Below are 23,304 nucleotides of genomic sequence, written 5' to 3' on the forward strand. Positions count from 1 at the left end.
TTTGGTTTAAAGTACCCAGATAAATATTGCAAATTTAAAGAGGAATAAAGGAAACTGAAATATTCTATTCATCTTTGATAACTGAAGGAATTTTTTTCTGATCTTTCAAACCGTTAAATGAAATACTCTATCAGAGAAAATATCTTTCTGACATGAAAATACATGGTGCTTAAGAAGATCCAGAACCAGCAATATACTACATAGTTTGGTGCTCTGAGAAAGCCTATGTAGTGAATAATCCAGAACACTAATAATACGTAATTGCAAAAACAGCTCTCACTTATCAAGTAAGCTTCCAATGGCATGTATACACTTATATATTATCTCAATTCTCCCACTTATCCTATCATGATGGAAATAGTATTGAACCCATTTGTACAAGTGAAGAAGCAAAAGTTAAAACAAGTAATTTATTCAAAGTATACAGCCTATAATTTAAAAATTATTTATATTATTCTCTCAATTGCTACTCTCTACTGAAAGGTACTCAGCTAGATTCAGGTAATAGAAAAGCAGGATGGAATTTCTGCCTCAGTCTAATTGTGGAGACAAACAAATAAAGCAATAACTACAATGCAAAGTGAAAAGATAAAACATAAAGGATGTCATGGGAGCCCCGCATCATTTTTTTAACTCAGCCACAGGTGGACAGAGAGGGAAGACCTTCTGCGAGAAGTAACGCTAGGGCTCAAACTGAGTCTTGAAGGAGGATGAAGAGTTAGACAGGAGAGGAAACAGGGAGGGTGGTGGGAAGAACCTCAGATGAAAGTGCATTACAAAGCACAGAAAGATATCAAATGGCCAGATACATTTCAGCAACTGCAAATACCAATGTTGATGATAGCACAAGGCTTGTAAAGAGAAACGGCCAAAAATAAAACTAGAAATGGTATTAGCAGATGTCCCTGATGAAGAAACTATGACATATTATCTTGGGAATGCTACTGAGTCTTTCTCTCTGCTTTCATTTCCTAATCTGTAAAATGGGTTAAGAGTGTCCACAGTTTTTGTGAGGAATAAATGGGTTAATAACCAAAACTTAAAAGAATGACCAGAACACATATTCAAATATTTGCTATTATTAGCTAACAGAAGAAAAGTACATGAGCCCTAGCCAAGACTTAGGTATCCTAGCCAAGACTTAACCTCAGATCAGAGGAACTCTAACGCCACTGATTGTAACAATACCTAAAGTCTAGTGGCTTAAAATATATATATATATATAAATGCAACAACACAAATCAAACAACAAATGCTTTTCCTCATTTTTTTTACTTAAGAGCTCCCAAATCTTAAAAATCCCAAAGTTAAAAAAAAGAAAGCCAAGGTGACAAGCAAGGGCAAAATAACAGGAAAGAGTCTGAAAATAATAACGATGTTTTATGATCTCGAAAAATAAAAGCTAGAAAATAAAAGAATAGAAAAAATTAATGGAAGAAAGAAAGGAAGGAAGGAAGGAAGAGAGAGAGAGAGAAAGAGAAAGAAAGAAAGAGAAAGAGAAAGAAAGAAAGAAAGAAAGGAAATCAAAGCTAATAAAAGCTGGCTATTGGTTACAGCATTTACTCCCTATATGTAGAAGTACCTTGCTTGGACAATTATTTCCTATTTTTAACTTAATTTTAAGTTCTTTTCACAAGTGGATGTACTTCAAACTTAAATACACTTTCATCTTGGCATTGGGCTATAAAAATCTCAATAATTTAAGGTATGATGCTAAGTTAGACCAAATGCTAAATTTCGCCAACAACGAATTATTAAAATATGTCTTAGCCTCATCATTCATTGAACACTTTGTCCTGTTTCTCTCCTCATAAATTCTAAGCTGTGCTATAATTGCTTGCACTCTTGTTTCATCCATTCATGGTATGCTTTCAAACAATTTCTTGTCTTCAATTTATCTCTACTTTTCTCCTGAAATTTAATTCTTGCCGCATTATTAGAACAATCTCAATTTACTCTGTAGGATCTCAGAGGAATTACCCCTTCTCAAGGCCTCTCTTTTATAAACTGGTAAAGAAGGAGTAGAATCCTTCTCTGCATTATTACAACAGCAAAGTTCTACTCAGTAAATGCTTTATGTTCAGAAGTAAAGAACATAGAACAAAAGTCATTAAAAAACAAATCATGTCTTTCAAACTTAAGTACTGAGAAGACAACCATTTTAAGTTTTTATATAACCTTGACCCAATTACAAAGCTCTGTAGATACAGAAAATGTGTCTTATTCTCAGATCTAAATGATGTAAAGTGATCATGATATCTCTGATATAACACAATCATGTTGAATTCAGAGTTATTCTGTAAATAGAATAGCAAAATAAGAAATTCGAAGAAAAAAGATAGAGCAAATATATACTTTTCCAGCTAAGAAGCAGGCTATAGAACTCCCGGAAGAAATAATCCAATAAATGGTGAATGTTTACAAAATGCAAAAAAGTCTGGCCCCATCAAATACCGTACTCAGCTTGGAAATTATATAACAAAGGTTGGCCATGTGCATTCTGCTCTTTAATAAAATAGATGATATAAGTGAAAGGTCATATATCCACATCATGTCTTTCCTAATAATAACACAGACAGGAATATCTAGGTGGGTAAACAATTTCACGGTATTTTGCTTGGAACAATTTCTACTTTGTGTATGTGCATTTTAATGAGAAATCTTATTTTTTTGAACAAATTAAAAAATAAATTTCTGGGGCCAGCCCAGTGGCATAGTGGTTAAGTTCACACACTCCACTTGGGTGTCCCGGGGTTCACAGGTTCAGATCCCAGGCACAGACCTAGCACCAGCTGTCAAACCACGCTGTGATGGCACCCCACATAAAATAGAGGAAGACTGGCACAGATGTTAGCTCAGTGGTAATCTTCCTCACAAAAAAGACACCAAACAAAAATTCTCTTCTCCATAGAACAAATTTATCCATCATAAAATTATCAATCTCTTTGGTTCTTTTTATACCTGTGTGTGTGTGCATATTATATATATATATACTGTGTGTGTGTGAGTGTATGTGTAGAGAGAGAGACCTTTTTTGTACAATTCTTAGGAATTTCAACTTCCTTACATCAGTTTGAGGGAATTTACACCCAGCAGATTTCTTTAGTTATGCAAATGTACGGTGTATATTTCTTATTAGAATAAGGAAAAAAATAACTAAAATTGGATTTGAGCAGCAGTAATAGAAAGAAAACATTGAATGCAATCACATACAATTTTAAAGAAAGACCAAATGGATTGATTAAATTTCCAATTAAATATGTAGGCTGTAGCTAAAAGTAATTCTAAAATGTCAAGCCTGATTGCATAGAAAAATTATAGTGTCCTGGAGTAGAAAAGTGAAGAGGAGAAGCTGGTTTGGGAAGGAAGATACCTTTGATTTTACTACTTGACTTTTATTAAAATGGGTAGAACACATACACGAAAATGCTCAGTAAGAAGATGGATATACAGATCTGTGGTTTGGTTAAAGCTAGATGTGATAGTCCAAGTGCTCAATGACAGAAAGAGAGAAGAGTGATAATCATACAACTCTGAATTATATCCATTTTTAAGAGGTAATATGGATGAAAGTGGCACCATAGAATAGACAGAAGAATAAGGAAGATATAAGACAGTAATGAAAACCAGGAAAGTCGGAGGAAAAGGAATTCTAGCAAGAGTAGTACATTAATTTTGTCAAATACTGAAAAAGACTGCAGTTTATGTACAAAAAGACTATAGGGATATATAAAGATATAGCTGTAGACTTTTCATTTCAAGTTGGATGTGTAAAGACATTTCCATACTCCCCTACTCTCAAAATCCTCCCCTAAATAACGAATGGAACAAGAAAGCAAAGTCCAGACACCATCCTGAATGAAACTAGGAAAGAGCTGTAACCCAAATAGTGAGTAGATAGAGAGTAAGTGACTTAGCAGAATGGAAGAAGATAAAGTTTACAGAAATAATGAAGAGGAAACAAGCCAATTTGCCCTGTAGAATCCTAGAACGGTTCAAGCATGGAGAGCTCTAAAGCTGAGATGAGGCTGGGACTGAAAACAGGTGGGTCATCTGAAAATCTACTTAAAGAATACTTGGATCCCCAGACCCTACCACATCCGGATCTGTCAAGCTACCCAGAAAAAAGAAGTTTTATAGATTCTGGAGAAACGGAACCAATCAGATGCCAGATTTAGGGACAGTAAGCACAGAACAAACCCAGGATGAGGAGTGACATTCAAAACAAAAGGCCTAAGTGATATTCTGCGTAGCCATCAGTGAGCTCCACAGCCCTCATTTCCTGTCCAAAATTTATAAGACTAGCAGTTATATAATCAGGAAGGACACTGGTGGCTCTCTTTTTGGAGGTAGCAAAGCACACCAAGAAACATATTTACAGATAATTTTGGAGTTACCAGTGAATGACTCAGTCTACAGTGAAGCCCAAAAGCCTACAAGACCCACCCATGCACACAGTTTCCAATCAGCTTTTCAGCACTTCACACTTAATACAATTTGATAATTAAGAACCATCAGACACCTGAGAAACATGTCCAACTTGAAAAAAGAAAAAGAAAGAGGAACGGGAACACTGAGGAAATACAGGAAAAAACTCAAGAAACAATAAACAATATCCATAGACAGATAAAGCGACATTGCAGCCATGAAACAAGAACAAGATATTAGGAACAATTTTAAATATAGCTTAAATTACAATACTAGAAGAGTAGGTACAAAAGCTTTCTACAAGTTGAGGAAACCTACAAGAAAGTAGAAAAAAAGGCAGAGATTTTAAGGGGAAATTCTAGGAACAGAAAACAGAGTAGTGGTTGCCAGGAGATGAAGGCAGAGAAAGGGGATCGACTGCACAGGAGCACAGGGAATTTTTCCAATATTGCGGTGGCAGTTAAATGACTGCATGTTTGTCAACACACTGAACTGTAAACTTAAAAAAGGTGACTTTTATTGTATGTAAATTATATATTTTTAAAAAGACATAGAGATGGTGTCTTAGTCCTTTTGAGCTGCTATAACAGAATATCACAGGGTGGGTGGCTTATAAACAACAGATATTTATTTCTCACAGTTCTGGAGGCTGGAAGTCCAAGATCAAGGTGCCAACAAATTCAGCATCTGATAAGAGCCCGTTTCCTGGTTCATAGACAGCCATCTTTGTGCTGCGTCCTCACACAGCAGAAGGGGCAGAGGAGCTCTCTGGGGCCTCTTTCATAAGGGCACTAATCCCATTCATGAGGGTTCCATTCTCATGAGCTAATCACCTTCCAAATGCCCCCACTTCTAAATATCATCACACTGGGGATTAGGATTTGAATATATGAATTTGGGGGACACAAAAATTCAGTCTACAGCAGATGGAAACTAGGAAAACAAAGGGAAAATTAATTAGGAAATTAATCTAGGAGGCCAAGCATTCAACTAACAAAAACTGCAAAATGGGAGAATTAAGAAAAGGAGGAGAGAAAATTCAAGAAATAATGGAAGAAAATTTCCCCAAACTGAAGAACCAGACTCTCTACATAAAAATGTTTCACCTACCACCTCATCCAATAAATGAAGACTTACACTAAGACAAATGCTTGAGAAATTTCAGAACACCGGATATGAAAAGAGTCAGAAAAATGAGAAACATACAACGAAACAGGAATCAGAACGGCTTCTGAATTCTTTCATAATATTAGATGCTAAAAAACACGGAGGCAATACTTTCAAAATAATTATAGGAAATTATAGGCACTCTATGATTTTACTTCCAGTCCCTAAAAGAAACAAAACAAATAATAAAAATTATAATTCAAAAAAGTTCCTAAAATATATTTGAAATTATGTTTTAAGAAAACACAACAGTGTAGCTATAGGTGTTAACCCACAACTACCAACCCCAATACACAATCTAGTAAAATTCTGGACTTGAAAGAAAAAGAAAACTCCTGTGCGCATCTACATAAAAGGAGCACATGACATATAAGGAAAACAAAATAATTTTCTTTGAGAGCAGTGCTTTATTTCAGAAATATGGAGAGTACAATTAAGATGTTCAAAAAAGTGACAATGTGAGCCAAAGATTCTTACCCAAGAAAACTAACTTTCAATATAAAGAGTATCAACTGTTATCTACAGGAAAGAACTCAGAGAATGTGGTTACTATTAGTCCATCTCAAGGAATTTACTAGAGAACAAACTTCAGACAACCATAATGATGAGAGGGACATAAAAAGAAGAACTCGTGTGGGGCATTAAATAAATAGTTACTTGCAGAACAAAGAGAAATGAAGGTTAGAAGGAAGAAAATATTGTATGTTACAGCTATAAGCTCTGACAAAAAAAAATGGAGGTTAATAGATGCATCAAATGCAAAGACATTTTGTTTTTTTGTTTTCAGTAATCAGAATTGGTAATAATTGTCTGTTAAAAGAAACAACAGCCCAAAATGGAGTCACTTGCGCTAAGCAAACCAAGACTTAATACCTAATCTAATTGCAGTTAGAACCTTCTTGAGTATGTAGTATTAACCAGTCAATGTGGAATTTTCTAGTCAGCTCCAATGAGGTAATCCTTTCCATCCCCCAAAGGAAAATGAGATAATCTGACACACAGACCCCTTCCGTCCCCCATAGGTAGGTTACCTAAGCCTGAAATAATCTTTTTTGTTTATGACTTGTCTTTAAAAATATTTTTCTTTCTGTAGCCCCTGGGAGCTCCTCGCTACTTCCTGGATGGGATGCTGCTCAATTCATGACCTGTTCAACAAAGCCTATTAGATCTTGAAAATTTCCTCGGTTGAACTTTTGTTATTTAACAAGTCCTAATAATTGTCATTCTGAGAATGTTGTGTGTGATATGCAGGACAGAATAATTACGGAATATTCTAACATTCTCGTACCCCTGAAAACCAACATGAAATAAAGAGATTAAGTAAAAACCCAGTGATCCAAAATTTGAATTGGCAGAATCTGAATGAGCTCATCAGGTATTTTATCTTTAAAAAATGTATACTATTTCCTAGTTTTTCCAGAGAAGAAGCCAAGAAACAATGATAAATGATAGATGAAGGGATTTTGGAGCATGAAGAAGGAAGGAAGAAGAACAGAATGAGCAGAAATCTGGGTGGATACAATCGACTATCCTCCTTATGAGTTTTATAAATCATATTTGATGATTGAAACAAAAATTATAACATCATCTGATACTCAAAGACAATAGCATTTTTCCCAGCTTCATTGAGATATAATTGACATATAACACTGTGTAACTTTAAAGTATACAATGTGTTGACTTGATGCACCTATACATTGCAAAATGATTACCAGCAGAGCACTAACGAACTCCTCCCTCACGTCACTTAACTACACATTTCTTCTTTGTGGTGAGAACATTTAAGATCCACTCTCTTAGCAAACTTCAAGTATACAGTACAGTATTATTAACTATAATCACCACGCCGTGCAGTAGATTCCCAGAACTCATTCATCTTAAAACTGGAAGTTTATACTATTTGACCATCTCCCCATTTCCCCCTTCCCCAGCCCCAGGTAACCATCATTCTACTGTCTGTTTCTATGAGTTTGGTTTTTTCAGGTTCCACATATAAGTGATATCATACAGTATTTAAGACAGTGATGTTTAAATGTGAGGAAAGTAAAGAGACTTACATACAAGGGAGATTTTCATACTTCATTTAAAGTACTAAAATGTTGATACCGGCAAACTGTAATAAGTCACATATGTATATTATAATACCCAGAGCAACCACTAAGAAAACTATCCAAAAAAACACAAGCAAAAACACTACAGATAAGCAAGACAGATTTCTAAGTGGATTAAACATCAACTATGTTTAAATTAGTCAGTTCATAATGATTTTTCTTTTTTTTTTTTTTGCTCAGGAAGATTGCCCTGAGCTAACATCTGTGCCAATCCTCCTCTATTTTTTTGTACGTGGGACATCTCCACAGCATGGCTAGTGAGAGGAGTAGGTCCATGCCTAGGATCTGAACCCGTGAATCCAGGCCGCAGAAGTGGAGCACATGGAACTCTAACCACGCATCCACCAGGCCAGGATCCCATAATGATTTTTGAAAAGACTAATTGGTCCTTTTTAAAGGATGACAAGGAATGAAACTGTTGCCTTTAAATATTTATTGTGTAAATAAAGGGAAAGAATCAAACATTTATCCTGCCTTTCCTATATGAACTATATCTCTGGGTAACCAAAAAGTGGAAGAAGGGAGTATTTCTTTATAAAATTATTTTATGTAAATGAAAAAGAATGATAGAATATCATCATTTTGCAACTCTCAAGGAATTAATAATCATTATAAGCATTAAGTATCAACAGCTGCTAATACAAAAAAAGTTAAAACCAGGCACGATGTGCATCCTGATAAAAGAACACAGCACCACCAGAGGGATCCAGCTCAAGTCTGATTACACGTCTGGATCCAACTACCACGTACAGGAAATACAGATGGCAGAGGAACAGGTTAAATGTGCCACGAGTCTCCAAATCAGCACAACCTAGCCTATGGTAAACTATACCAGTTAAAGGGTACAAGTTCTTCTTCACATAGATAACAAGGAAAAGAAAGAGATTGAAGGGGAACCTATAGATTAAAGGAGACTTGAAAGATAGACCACATTTTTAAACAGGTCAGACTAAACTACAGGGTCTAGGAATGGACTCAGCTGATAAAACCATAAGGAAAAGTGGGTATTACAAAAATCAGGATAGTGGTTACATTGGGACAATGGGACAGGCTTATGACAGGGCCGGGGCACATGGACAGCTTCTGGGGCCAGGGGAAATGTTCTATTTCTTGACTTGGGTGGTGGTGCAAGGATATTCTCCTTATAATTCATTAGCTATATGCTTGTTTTGTCTAATTTCCTATATCTGAGTTTTATTTTATAAAACTAAGGTCTAAAAAGGTTAAAAACTTAGATCCTGTGCATTAAGTTAGTACTACATTAAATTTATATATCGCTAAAGCAAAAGAGATTGACGTCAGACAGGTAATGTTGACTCAGCGTAACTTCATCGTGCGTGCCTAAGGTAACTAAGCATTAAACTTTACTTATTTGTCACAAGATCTTTTCTCACAGAGGTATTTCTAATGATCTATTTATTGAAGTTTAGTAAGTTGAAAAGGCACGGGTGTTGATTCCTGACAGGCCCAAATTTTAATCTCAATCCCACTTTTTTTTACTTTTGTGACCTACCTTTTGGATTTCCAGTTTCCTTATCTGCAAAATGGGAATGGCTACTGATACTATTGTTTTTTAAAGTTGGAAAATTTGTGTATAAAGTACCAGAAACAGTTCAGGCACTCAAGAAATATCATCTGCTATTTTAATTATAGAAATTCATTTTAAAATTCTAATGTCCACGCAGAATCACAAACTCCAAAACACTGACTGTTCCATAACAAAGGAAACACAGAATTTTGGTCCAGATTAATTAATCCTAACATTTTTATTCCATTTCCCATGACTAGCTTCCATATATTTTGAACCAATAAGAATGCCACTGCTGTCTTTTTATTACAGGATCCTGTGGCCCTTGTGACAAACATTAAAAGGTACTAGATTCCTGGAGGCCACTAGCAAGGGGACCATGCTGTCAGGAGACTGGCTAGAGGTGATCCTGGAGTCTGTTGGCATGAGATCAATCAAGGCAGGCAGTGAGGAAAGCACGTGGTACAGAGCAGGGAGAAAGACTCTGTTCCTTTACCTCTTGCCTTTTCTTTTCAAGAGAGCCTCTTTTTCACTGTCTTCAGGTCCCTGGAACATTCTCCTCAAGCTGGATGTGAGGTCTTTGTGTCCGATTTATGAGCACCACTTTCTGTACCTTTTAAAGGACACTGGAATCATGACCTGACACAGAGGCCTCATTCCCTAACTTCTAGATGCTAAGACTAGTGCAGTCAGTTTAAGTCTCACATCAGAGGTTACAGAAAGGATATTCTGAAAACATCATGTATTTTTTTAAAAGTTTTCCTCTATGATAAAAGAGTGTTTCTCAGCAGGCACTCTGCACTTAAAAAGGGAGGACAAATGCCACCATGAGAAGGAGGTGGATATGACCTGGAGGAATTTCCAGCAGAACAGAAAGGAGAAATAAAAGCAGCCCACAGAAATTTGAAAGACAAGAGGAGCAGTAGGGGAATCAGTCATCACGAGTGTCCCAGCTCCCACACCATGTGTGGGAACAGCAAAGGGGACGGGGAGGGCCGGATCAGGCATGCAGAGAGAAAAGGTAAATGCAGAGAGCGTTTGAAACTGCTGGAGACAAGTGCCCATCGAGTGGACCTCCCCCAGCGTGGGGCAGTGACTTCGGGACAAAATGCCAGTGGAAGTTAGTACTCCCAAGCCCTCCTCGACCCCCAGGAGGCAAGGAAGGCATTCAAGATGTTTCTCCGTGCCCTGTGCAGGATGCAAAGGTAGCTGATGAGGCTGGGTAAGACTTCCAAGAGAGTTACTGCAACAGAGTCAAGTGCTCCTGAAATTAAAACCTGAAGGACAGACTGCCAGGATGGAACGGACCGCCAACCTCAGGATTTTCAACAGTGCTGACAATCTGAGGGCTTTGCAGCAGTAGGGACACAAGTTCATGCTACCTGATTTCCACAGTGAACAGCAGTGGGCACAACAGCAGAGCTGTGACCCCTCTCCCCCTAGCAGAGGCCAGTGAGAACCCGGGGACAACACACAGATCGGAGGTGTCCTCTCTCCGAAGACCATGACATCACACAACAACCCTCCCTCCCCATCCCCATGCACCCAGATAACATCTCAGGGAGTATATTAGGAAAAACTGATCAGACAGTGAGGTGAACTTACTGAACAACTGTGCAAAAGGAGACTGCGATAACTTTATTTGGTGCTTTAAGTACTCCCACCACAATCAACGCGACCACTGGCATTCAATGAAAGCTTGAAAAATAAGACAAAGAAAAGAAAAAAGCTAGGGTTTTGTTTCCAGTTTGGTTTTTTGATTTTTGGGGGTTTTGGCACATAGAGCACACATAAACTTGAGTTTTATACAAGAATTTTTTGAGAAAGTTCATAAACTTAAAGCTGCTTTAACATTCCAATCAGAAGTGGTAAATGTATGCAGATAACATAAGTGTCCTACTGTACAGTTGATAAGAGCAGTATTATATCTATCCAACATTTACACTGCAGCTTTCCCAGCTCTTTTGCATACATACATCAAACAATTCAACATCGTAATTTATCCTATAGTTCAGCAAAGCTTATCATCTCGGAGAAATTTAAATTGTCAAATCAATGCATACAAAATGGAAGACTTTTTTTCACAGAGTCAACGAAACAAGGAACACATTACTGATTTTAATGTAGTAAAATGAATTATTAATGTATTAATAATTAATAATTTTATAAATAATATATAATTATTATAGAATTATAATTTATTTATGTAATATAATTATATTTATAATTATTATTAAATTGTTAATGTATTGACGTTTTAAAATATTTTTCTGCTGCTTAAAAAATGAGCAGAAGATCTAAATGGGGCCAGCCCAGTGGCATAGTGGTTAAGTTTCTCACCTTCGGCAGCCCAGGGTTTGCAAGTTAGGATTCCAGGCGGGGACCTACACACCACTCATCAAACCACGCTATGGCAGCATTGCACATACAAAATAGAGGAAGACTGGCATAGATGTTAGCTCAGTGACAATCTTCCTCAAGCAAAAAAAAGAAAGATTGGCAACAGATGTTAGCTCAGGGCCAATCTTCCTTGGCAAAAAAAAAAAAAAAAAAAAAAAGAGGGGGTAGAAGATCTAAATAGACAATTTCCCAAAGAAGGCCAACAAGTACATGAAAAGATGCTCACTATCATTAATCATCAGGAAAATGCAAATCAAACTACAATGAGAGGATGGCCTGGTGACATAGTGGTTAAGTTCGAACCCTCTACTTTGGCAGCCCATGGTTCATGAGTTCAGATCCTGGGCATGGACCTACACACCACTCATCAAGCCACGCTGTGGTGCCAGCCCATATACAAAGTAGAGGAAGACTGGCACTGATGTTAGCTCAGGGACCACCTTTCTCAAGCAAAAAGAGGAAGATTGGCAACAGATGTTAGCTCAGGGCCAATCTTCCTCACACAAAAGAAAACAAATAAACAAAACTACAATGAGATATCACCTCACACCTCTTAGAATGGCTGTTATCAAAAAGACTGGAAATAACAAGTGTTGGTGAAAATGTGGAGAAAAGGGAATCGCGCACTGTTGATGGGAATGTAAATTAGTGCAACCTCTATGGAAAACAGTATGGAGGTTCCTCAAAAACTTAAAAATAGACTATCATATGATCCAGCAATTCCACTTCTAGGTATTTATCTGAAGAAAACAAAAACACTAATTTGAAAAGATATCTACACCTCCCTGTCCATTGTAGCATTATTTACAACAGCCAAGATATGGAAACAACCTAAGTGTCCATCAATGGATGAACGCATAAAGAAATGGTGGTGTATATATACAAACAAATATTATTCAGCCATAAAAAACAATGAAATCTTGCCATTTTCAATAACATGGATGGACCTTGAGGGCATTACGCTCAGTGAAATATGTCAGACAGAGAAAGACAAATACTATATGATCTCTCCTATATGTGGAATATTAAAAAAAAAAAGCAAAAACAGAAAAAAAAAAAAACAAGCTCATATACAGAGAAAAGATTAGTGGTTGAAAGCGGTGGGGGTTGAGGGTGGGAGCAATGGGTGAACTGTGTTTTTGGGGTTTTTTTTAATTTAAATAAAATGAATAAACTCTTTTAAAAAAGAAAAAAAAATTTAGAAATAAACACTCACTTGGTGGCAGGTATTTAGGGTATTGCCAGTGTAACAGGACATTAAATGAGACACTTTCTGTGTCAGTTTCAGCTGAAGTTTCAAAATCTGCAAATGAAATAAAAGGTGCCAACCACCCCTTCTTTCTAAAGTGAGATGCTAGAGCACTTAGGTAGGACTTGCAAAGGAGGTCTCTAGAGACCAGCTTGCGATCCTGAAGTCATCATCTATCTTAAAATAGGCACTTATTTAAGCTTACAATATTGAAAAAGAAAAGCTAAAACCTTAGAATGAGATGGGACTCTAAATCTGTTTAATAACAACAGATTACAAACAAAATCTAAAGAACAGGAAGAAATCCAGATGACAAATGTCAAATGTCAAAACATCCAGTTAAATCCAGTATTAACCTGCCATTCTCAGTCTTCATTTCTGGCCTTATGGCTGAGCTCTATCTTCCTAGCCATGCATGGTTATTGCAGATGCTTATGAGCATCTCCAATATGAAAGGTTTATAAATTATCCCTATTTATTAATCTGCCCTTTTGTCTTGATGCAAACAGCTGTCTAGATAGAAATTTATAAAGAGGATGACAATCAAGGATAGGCAACGTTTTCTGTTAGGGAGACTCACTTTCTACCCACAAAAAATACTTCAGCTGAAAATTTCCCAGTATAAAGAAACAATCAGGAAGAGACAGTGGTTCAAGGTACAGGTTAAGTAACATCTTCAGAGTTAAAAGCATATGTTAACATGCCAAATAGCTGAAACAGCAGTACTATGAGTTCAAGAGAAAGGAGTGGGTGGGTAGGGTGGGGCGATTCTCAAGAGTGTGGACTAACTAGGGAAATTCCTGATTTCAAACGCCTCTGTGGCATTCTTTGCCTTTGTTTCTCACCTTTTTTCATTGAATCCTTTGTGTTTTCCCAAGACAAATTCCAGAGTCGGCAGAGCTAAAGTGGGGTGAAATACTGGATGGCAAACACCTCACCACCTGCTCCACAACATCCGACCCTTCTCTGACTTTTGTGCAAAGCTAAGTCCCAATTGGTGCCTCCACTGGCAGTTAAACTCTATCAGTGACTCCTGACATTCTTACTCATCAGCTTAGCATAGCTTCTGCTTTGCTACTAAAAGGCACACAGAGGACTCTATTCTCTGCTGATCAATTATCCAGCCACCTGCTAAGAACTTGTCTCCACCTCAGGCCTCTTCCTCTTTCCATAAATGTTGTAGCTCAGAATGAACTGCTGAGTGGAGAACCACCCTGTGCAGAATATGAAGCCAGCCATTGCAGCCTCCAGTATGAGCACACTGGAAGGCGTGAACTTCACAGAAGAGAAAAATACACCCAACAGCAATCTAACTGTACAAAAAATTTAAATTAAGCTTAGAAGAAGCTTAAGAAAATTAAGCCCAGAACTGAAAAGTACCACACTACGATTCAAGACAATTCTCCTATGTTATTAAAACCCTTCTCTGGCATTCAGTCATGGAATAGAGATGGTGCCTTGGCTTCACCATCTCAAGACATTTAACTATTCATTTGTATCAATAAACCCATGAAATAAGTTATAAATTATATTTTATTAGTCATTTTTCTTACAAGTTAAATTCTTCAACTGTATTCACAGCTAAAAAATGTCATCTATAAAATAAGGATAATAATTATCCTACTTCAAAGGGTTACTGAAGAAAGAAATTAAAAAGTACTTAGAACAGTGTCTGACAGAGAACAAGCACTTTCTAAACGTATGCTATTGTTACTGCTGTTTATTCATTTCCCTGTTGACATACTATCAAGATCAACTTATAGTCACTATACTACTTTACGCATATTTTTTTCCTTGAGTGTTTATAGATCATAAGAAACATATTTCCTTTTACATATTATTTCAACATTTGCACTTTAAAAGAATTTCTCAGGTATTATAAAGCAAATAAAGTGAAAAGAAAGTATTTGGGGTTACCACTTGTTCAAAAGAAAAGAATTTCATTTGTCTAGGTGAATAATCACCCTGAGAGATTTATCTAAATTGCAGAAATTAGTTTTTGTTTACAAAAGGTATTTTTTTAAAGCGAGGGTCAGCAAACTTTTTCTGCAAGGAGCCAGATAGTAAATATTTTATTTTAGTCCTTGTGGGCCATAAATTCTCTGTTGCCAACTATTTAACCCCGCCATTGTAATGCAAAAGCAGCCACAGACTACACAGGAATGAATGAGTGTGGCTATTTCAGTAAAATTTTATCTACTCTAGCTCTAAAGCATGCAGTAAGTGATTATTCATGTAGAAAACAAAATTTAATAGCCAATAAAAGAAAATGCACCTATTGCATAATGAACAGTCTTTAATAACTCGAAACATTTTAAATGATCATATATCACACTTACTATTGCTTATCCGTGCATTCCTCATAGAGTCCCTCTGCCACCACCACTGCTGGTCTATACATACCAAACAGTGACATGCTGGCCTTGAACACGTTTATTTGCACCTCCTCTTCCTCTTACCATGCTGATGAAGACAGCTGAACTCCAGTGATTTCTGGGAAAATGCACCCAGGCCTTGATTTCTGAACATTCCCCCTTAGCTCAATCCAGATTTAAAAGGATTGACTTTAAAGTGGCCAAATTAGCAAAGCTGTACTGATTCAACTCCAGCCAAGTCAGCTCTTTTCTGGGATATTTATTAGGTTAAGTGAGGTTGTGACAAACGCATAATGAGCAGTTAATCATGAATTTTATATTCTGATAAAAAAAAAGAGTTTGTCAAATGTCCAAATACTTGGAATTTTATCATACAAACAGGGAACTAACTGATATCAAGGGTGGAAAAATACTTATTTGTGTTATAGAACCTTTTTCTTCCCAAGTACTCCACAGACATTACTTCATAAGTCCTGAGCAATGAACAGCAGGTATTATTAGATTTATTTCTAGCAGGAGAAGTTCAGACATCAAGAAATAAAGTATCACAGAGTCAGCTACTTGGCTGGAAATAGAAGACAGATTTCCTGAACTCGCATCAAGTCACTGTGATATCTACTGCATAACTTCTTTTTATATCTGGATATTTCTGAAGGAAAGCAACAGAAAAAGTTGTTCCACTTAAACTCCCTTCCCTTGACAAAAGTCAGACTTGCTGAGGGAAAACTCATGCAAAATTTGTCTACTTCTTTAAAGAGGATATAAAGATGAATTTCCCTGAGAATACTCTCCTTTCTTTTTATGACATCCTCTGAGGAAAGATACTGAATTTCACAGCTGCAGAAGAAAACTGAGTGGGATGGGGGCTCAAGCCAAGCTGAGAACCACTTGTTCAGCAATGCTGACCAGAATTTGATCACCCTACGACAAACATCGGTGCTGTCTGTCGTCCATTTGAGCCAGGAGCCTCGGCACTGTTTCTGCCATCATGTTCTCTACTTGCCTTAGAAGGGCTGAATGCGACTGCACTGCACTTGGTTCCCCTCATTTGTGAATTAAATCAGCAGCTTTAATTACCCAAGTCCATTGCCCCAAAGGCGTTATTAAAATTCAAAATTATTTCAAGGGAACCTAATGGGGAAAAAAAAAACAGGCAATTTTTTGTTTTAATTGAATTTGTTGTTCCTGACTTTTCTGCACCACAAGCCACAGCATTAACAATGAAGCAGCAGATTAGGCACAAGTTAAGACGAGTAAAGTAGGAGAGCCCAGAGCCTGAAGGAATCCTCAGACTATAATTGAGGCTGTCTGTACTTGTGATGCACACGTCGGAAATGAATGAGTGGCGAAAGTGTAAGGGCAAGCGCTAAGTGATAATATTTACTTTTCACAACTTTAAGATTCTTTTGCAAATTTATCATATTTTAAGGTAATACAAGAAGAGTATTTTTATTCAATGATGTTCCAGCCATACTGAAACTTTTGGTAAAGAACATACCAGAGCTTTCATAAGTGTAAGTTTTTGCCTATGCCATTCTTTTTGCCTGGAATGTCCTTCCTTCCCTTTTGACAAGTCGCTCCTCTTCTCCAACAGCCACGTCAGAGTCTGTCTTCTCTCTGACGGCTTACCCAGCTCTCCTTATCACAGGTAGTGGCTGTCTCCCCTGTTCTGTAGAACTTTAATCACACTTTTATTAGAACGCTTATCACAGTGCACGGTCCCTTCTGTTTACGTGTCTGTCTCCCCAGTTAAATCACAGGCATTTGGAAATTGGGGATTTCATCTTCTGGTCTTCTGTATGGTTTCACTCGTAGCACCCAGCACATCTATTTGACACAGAGGAGGTGCTCATGTGAGGCTGAATAAATGGTTTAGCCGAATTATTTTGACTTTGTTGGGCTAGAACCTTAGATCCCATTGCAGTTCCAAGTTTTAGAGATAAAGAAATGAAAGAGTTGAAGTGACATGTCCAAGGTCACACAGCTACAGAACAGGCTTCCTGACTGCCTCTCCGCTCTGTACAGTACCACAGCTTGGGAAATGACTTTGAAAAGATTGCATTTAGCACACAACAGAGAGCCGCTTACTCTTTTCCACACCAACTTACACATACTTATTTAAGTAAGGGGGATGGAAAAAGAAGGAAGGAAAAGGAAAAAGGAAGACAAAGAAGAAGGAAAACTGCAAATCCTAGATCAGGGTTTCTCAACCTTGGCACTATCGACATCGCGGACTGGATGGCTCTTCGTTGTGGGGGCTGTCCCGTGTATTGTGGGATGTTTAGCATCATCTCGGGTCTCTACTCACTAGACACCAGTAGCAACCCACTCCTGAGTTGTGACAACTAAAAAGGTCTCTAGACATTGCCAAATGTCCCATATGGGCAAAATTGCTCCTAGTTGAGAATGACTGCCCCAGGCGAACAATCTCAGAGGAGGTCATCTACATTACTTCAAGCAAGGTACCAATAAATTAGCATGTATAGTACATTGGCTTCACGCCAATGCTCTCATATTAAGCATAGAAGCCAGAAGCCGAAATGCTTAATCCTCTTACATTTTTATTAATCCATTTTATTAAAAACAATGATGCTGTCACTTGGTCTATGGCTGCTAATGCAACAGCTAGAGCAGAAGAAAAAACTAGCTAAAACTTCCATTTCTAAAGGGAATTAAACACACTTAACATGTTATAGAGATAATCTTAATAATTTCTACTTTAGCTTTACTTTAAACTTGCTTAAAGTTCCATCCTCAGTATCAAATATAAGAACCGCAAATTCAATATTTCTACCAAACACAGTCTAAGGAAACCAAAATTAGTGAAAGTAAGCAAATACCCTTCGAAAATACTGATTTTAGTATATATTTTCCAAAAATCATGCCTTCTTTCATGGTATACACAGGTTTCTAATTGACATTTTTATATACTTGCATTTTTTTTAATGCTTAAAGCTAGCTCTAGTATGCAGAGTCCTGCTCTAGTTTCTAAATATGTAGCACAACATCAAATTCACATTTCCAAACTGTAATATCAAACATGAAGAAGCTGTGATTGATCAAAAAAAAAGAGAACATAAACTTAGTATGCTCCATTCATCTGGTGCAATAAAACCTTATCACAACTTAACAAGTAGAATCCAAAAATGCAGCACTTCAATTGTATCAACGATGAGGTTCCATTACTGCAGCTTAATGAAATGACAAACTTGGCCAGTACCGCTAGCTGGCTGGGAGTTCTTGGGGTCTAGCTTCCAACTCCTGGCTTTGGCATGAAAGCACTGGGTGGCAGCTGTCCACTCTGACTTAACTATCAAAGAAGACAATGCATGGCATTAATGCCAGCTGTGATGTCCAGAACAACAGGTATCCCTGAAACTCAGGTGATTTCATCACTAGATTGTGCAAATTGGACCCAAAAGATACTCAAGACTCACCCCTTTGCCTTCTGCTTCCTGAAACAAAGTGGCCTCCCATTTCTCACCCTATGTCACCCTCCTCTGTGGTCTTCCTGTCCCCATAAGATAAGAACTTTAGCCAGAGGACAGAAGCAAATTGCCAGTCACACTGTATGCAAATTCCAATGCTTGTGGCGATTTTAAATGCTCAAGTTTTTAAATGCATTTAAGAGGAATATCACAGCTTTAAGTATGAAGTTTTTAACCTGAAACCTTTCCCATCCTGCTTGCTATCTCCTCAATAAGGTCTTAAAATCTGAATTAATAAGCTAAAAAAGAGAGGGAGAGAGATCAATCTACACACACACACATACTTGACATTTTACTTCTACTGCAATCCATAGCTTCCCAAGTTATCTGGGAATTGGGGGTGCTACAAGGTTGACAAATCATAATTACTGCTACCAACTCTTCGACACATGATAATATTCAAAATGTAATCTTTCATTTAAGTTGCATTATTTTCCTACCCCAAAGCCTCATTAAATAGCATAGAAACAATTTTTATATTTCAATAATTTTCCAATAATTAATATCCCATGATTAGGATATTACTTTATTTAAAACTTTGAAAGCTGACAGATAAAATGTTGATAATCTGCTAGTTCCAAAAAGTCAGCAATTTCTGATTATTGACTAAGACTGCAAAAAACTTTTGCTGTATTTTGGGGACTTGATGATATATAAGGCATCATCCTTTTAGGGGAAAATTTCCCATTTTTCCCATTACCCTGGGCTTGGAGGCAGGGCTACTGCATATGATGGTACTATTTATACATTTGCAACAATTCCTGGGTGGCAAGTGGGAGTCTAAACCCAGCCTAGTCTCAGTGCCAAGCCACACCTGGAAGGAAAAAGTGCCTTGTAATTCTTCTTCTCAGAGAGGGTACAGTTTTGTAATTTATCCAAAGACAAGCACAAGCTAGTTAATGATATCCCTGCCTGAGAGACAGAGGTACACTGCAGCAGCTCGGGAATCACTCACAATGGGAAGCCCAGGCAAAGCAAGGAATCTCATGCGACTTGAGGTGACCCTCTCAAATCCTGTGCTCGCTACCAGAGCTTAACCCTCAGAGAAGAGGAGCCTCTGTCAAAGATCACATTCCAAGATCTCCAGTTTTTAGACACACAGAAATTCTGAAAATCATAAGACAATGTGCACAAATAGCCTAAGTTACTGAAGTACTGTTCTGTTTTTCAGCTTTTCTATATTTATCACTATCAGTCTCTTTACGCAACAGGGAAAATCTGAAAATTCGATGTGGCACATGGATCTCTGAATTAAAATTACTTACGATCCACATGTTTGAGGAAAAACACTTCTGAGATGTCCCATTGTCAAGCCAGGGTTTGTAAGTCTAAAAAATCATTCTAAAATCTTGGGGTGGGAAATGGAAAACAAGGAAGGAAAGGAAGAGAAGGAGACAAGAGAAGAAGGGCAGGGAAGGAAAAGGATGATTATAGTAAAGAAATGAAGGAAAGGAAACAATGGAGAAAAAGCAAGCTCAATGTTTTGCTTTCGGTTAATTACAGAACAGTAAACAATGTTCATGCAAATATTGAGCTTTCTAAACCACTCTTTCCACTACAGGTTTTGAAAACAAACAAGCGATGACAAAAAAAATCACAGCAAGTATTTGATGCTAAGAAGTTTCAAAACAGATACTCCTCTTAAGTTTATGATGTTTAAATTATGAATGCCAACATAAATAAGTTCCTTACCTCCTGTTACCCATCCATTCATTTTTGGCCTTTTTCTCCCTTTCCAGTGTTCTTGGCATAGGTCACTTGGTGTGCACTGTTGCCCTGGCTTCCAGAGCCCCCGTAGGCTTTTCTGAAATCAGCCCTGACAAGCCACAGCAACCCTGGTAAAATGAGATCTCTCTGTCTTTCTCTCTCATCCAACAGCCCTCCTCTCATCTCCAACCTAAAAATCCACCTTTGACTGCTACCCTTCTTATGTAATTCATGTTTCTTTGTATTTCTTCTCAAATTCTGCTTACTTTCCCTTTCACGCATGACAGTACCCAGGGGGATTGGTTCCAGGATCTCCCGGATACCAAAATCCACAGATGCTCAAGTCACTTATATAAAATGGGGTCGTATTTGCATATAACCTACACACTTCCTCCTGTAACCTTTAAATAATCTCTAGATTACTTATAATTCCTAATACAATGCAAATGCTACATAAATAGTTGTTATACTGTATTGTTTAGGGAATAATGACAGAAAAGCCAAATCTGTACACATTCAGTACAAACGCAACTATCGTAGGCCATTCCGTCCATGGTGGGATGAATTCACAGATGCAGAACCCACAGATATGGAGGGCCAACTGTACTTCTTCTGTTTCTGCTCTTCTATGAGTTTTCATTCTAAACATGTGATGAGATCTAAAACAATTTTTTTAAATTGTATATGGAGTGACAGATAGAACTAAAGAGTTTCAAACCACAGAACAGCCTCAGCTGAAGTATGACTATACACACCTGTCAACACTACCTGTGGTTTTATTACTCACTGGGGACCAAAGACTGCTCTGTTCTTTCTGGTCCAGCAGCTTAGAGCCTCACTTTGTCTTACTACAAAACATCAAGGGAAAGACGTCAAAAAACGTTATGCAATAGCTGCCAGCATGTCTAAGTGATATAATACGGATAAAGAAGAGGATCCACAGGGTACAAAACTTAAGGTCAGGAGACAAGCAGGAAAGTCCCACCACCCTTGGAAAAGTAAGGAAGGGGGAGGAAACAGAATGGAGAAAGGGACCAAGGGAAGCGAGAGAAGTCCGAGAAAGAACAGAGGAGAGAGAGGAAGGAGGGCTGATAAAGACAGTCTGTTTCCAGGACACACCATGGTAACTCAAGCTGCTTTTCACAAATATTTTGATGTTGTTATTCCATGTATTTCAGCCCGCCATATATTAATTACTTTGTTTCTTGCTTTTTTTTTGATAAGTCATATAAGGAGACAACCTTCTCTAAAGTGACTGCATAAAATATCCAGGTTATTTTAGATGTTTTGTTATAAGCATTGCACTCAAAAGATTAACAAATATTCTACAGCCTGGCACAGTTAACAAACTACTTTCACATATACAATCTCATTTGGTCCTCCCGGCAACCTAGGAGAGTAGACAGAGCAGGTAATCAGACCTGATGCTCAGAAAACTTAAATGACACTCTAGTAAACTGGGAAATAGAAACTTAAAATATACCTGGGGTTTTTTGCTATATGTACCATGCTGTTTCCAGTACTCACTATTTTAATATGTTATAGGATGGATTCAACTAAGGAAAGTAGAAATATGTAAAACATTAATTTGTATATCAGTAGTTCAAATTTATTTATCTGAGTTGGATCCAAGCCATTAGAAAGAAAAAGAGAAACCAATTTCAATCTTTATTTACTGTAGGATTTTGTTTTCCCTTCTATGTAGTCATGTATTACAATTTTACACACAAGAGTTCAGCTGTACAAGAGGAATTATCTTCTCATGATCTTCAAATGCTGTTACCATATAACTTATAAACAGCTAGAAAAACTATTTGAAAAGACTTAGATCCTCAGGACTTGATGAGAATAAAACTTGATGGCAGTGTAATATTTTCTATTCTTTCATCATTTTCTCCTCTTATCTCTGTTCTTAATGAAAATTCCATCTTAATACAAGCATCCTATTATAACTTCATTATTTTGCCCTGAAGGAAAAACCCAATCCCAGTTTGCTGTAACTTATCACAAATAAACATTCTTTTTACCATTTCTACTAACCACTTGTTCACACACCAAGTATTTTCCAATACAATTTACTGAGTTATGACCTTTGGAAGTTCCTACATGGTTGAGAATTCATGAAGTAACATCACTGAAAAGACATAAATCTGTACTGAGCAACAATGCTCACCAACAATGCTCAAACTATAGCAGAATTGAAACTATTCTCAAAGACAGAAATTTTGCAGCTTTGCCTACTAATACGTTTATGTCTGATAAATAAAGCTCTGCTCAGCTTTAAAATCCAAGAAAATCTTAAATTAGACTTTCTAAGTTTTCTCTAAACTATAATTGACTCAAATTTTCAAAGGAACTCCAATCTCCTCAAAGTAATATTTTCACAGAATTGAAAATATCAATGGGTAATCCTATGGAAATAAAGAATTGAACGCATCATATCTTTGTACTATGCTTTTCACCAGAGATACATAACTTATTATTTGAGAAACACTTCTGAAGTTTTATTTGAGATCAATGGTAATATTTTGAGGTAGGATGATAACATAAAACACACACTAAAAATAATCATTTATACGGCTGGCTTCATACAAACCTAAATCACTGAAGGGATTCAGCCCCCAAAATTAGGAAGTCACTTACATTGACTCTGACCTCCCATCATGAGAAGTCCAGGTGCTTCTTCTTGAACTTCAAGGGCTCGGGCAGCCCAGGCATTGCCCCAACACTGCTTAGAGCAGTGGTCAGTCTGGAAGTAAAGAAGCACAGTAGTATCCCAGAGTGAGTGTTTTAAACCAGGCCTTCAAGAGGCGCTAACACTGCATCCATGTTTGGCCACATGCCATTTGAG

The 23,304-nt window shown here is 37.3% G+C and overlaps 1 protein-coding gene across 10 annotated transcripts in view; it reads right to left on the minus strand.

Annotated features, from left to right (window-relative positions):
- TLL1 (tolloid like 1) overlaps positions 1-23,304 on the minus strand; it is a 192,952-nt gene that overhangs the window by 136,877 nt on the left and 32,771 nt on the right. For 4 of the 10 annotated variants that reach the window (XM_070608244.1, XM_070608242.1, XM_070608270.1 and 1 more), the window contains exon 2: positions 23,097-23,202. The exons of the other annotated variants lie outside the window; for them this stretch is intronic. In XM_070608244.1, coding sequence (XP_070464345.1) covers positions 23,097-23,118 — 22 coding nt within the window. In that variant the 5' untranslated portion in view covers positions 23,119-23,202. The remainder of the gene's footprint in view (positions 1-23,096; positions 23,203-23,304) is intronic. 10 annotated transcript variants of the gene reach the window in all.

The sequence above is a fragment of the Equus przewalskii genome, chromosome 2, assembly GCF_037783145.1.
Source record: "Equus przewalskii isolate Varuska chromosome 2, EquPr2, whole genome shotgun sequence".
Taxonomy (NCBI): Eukaryota; Metazoa; Chordata; class Mammalia; order Perissodactyla; family Equidae; genus Equus; species Equus przewalskii.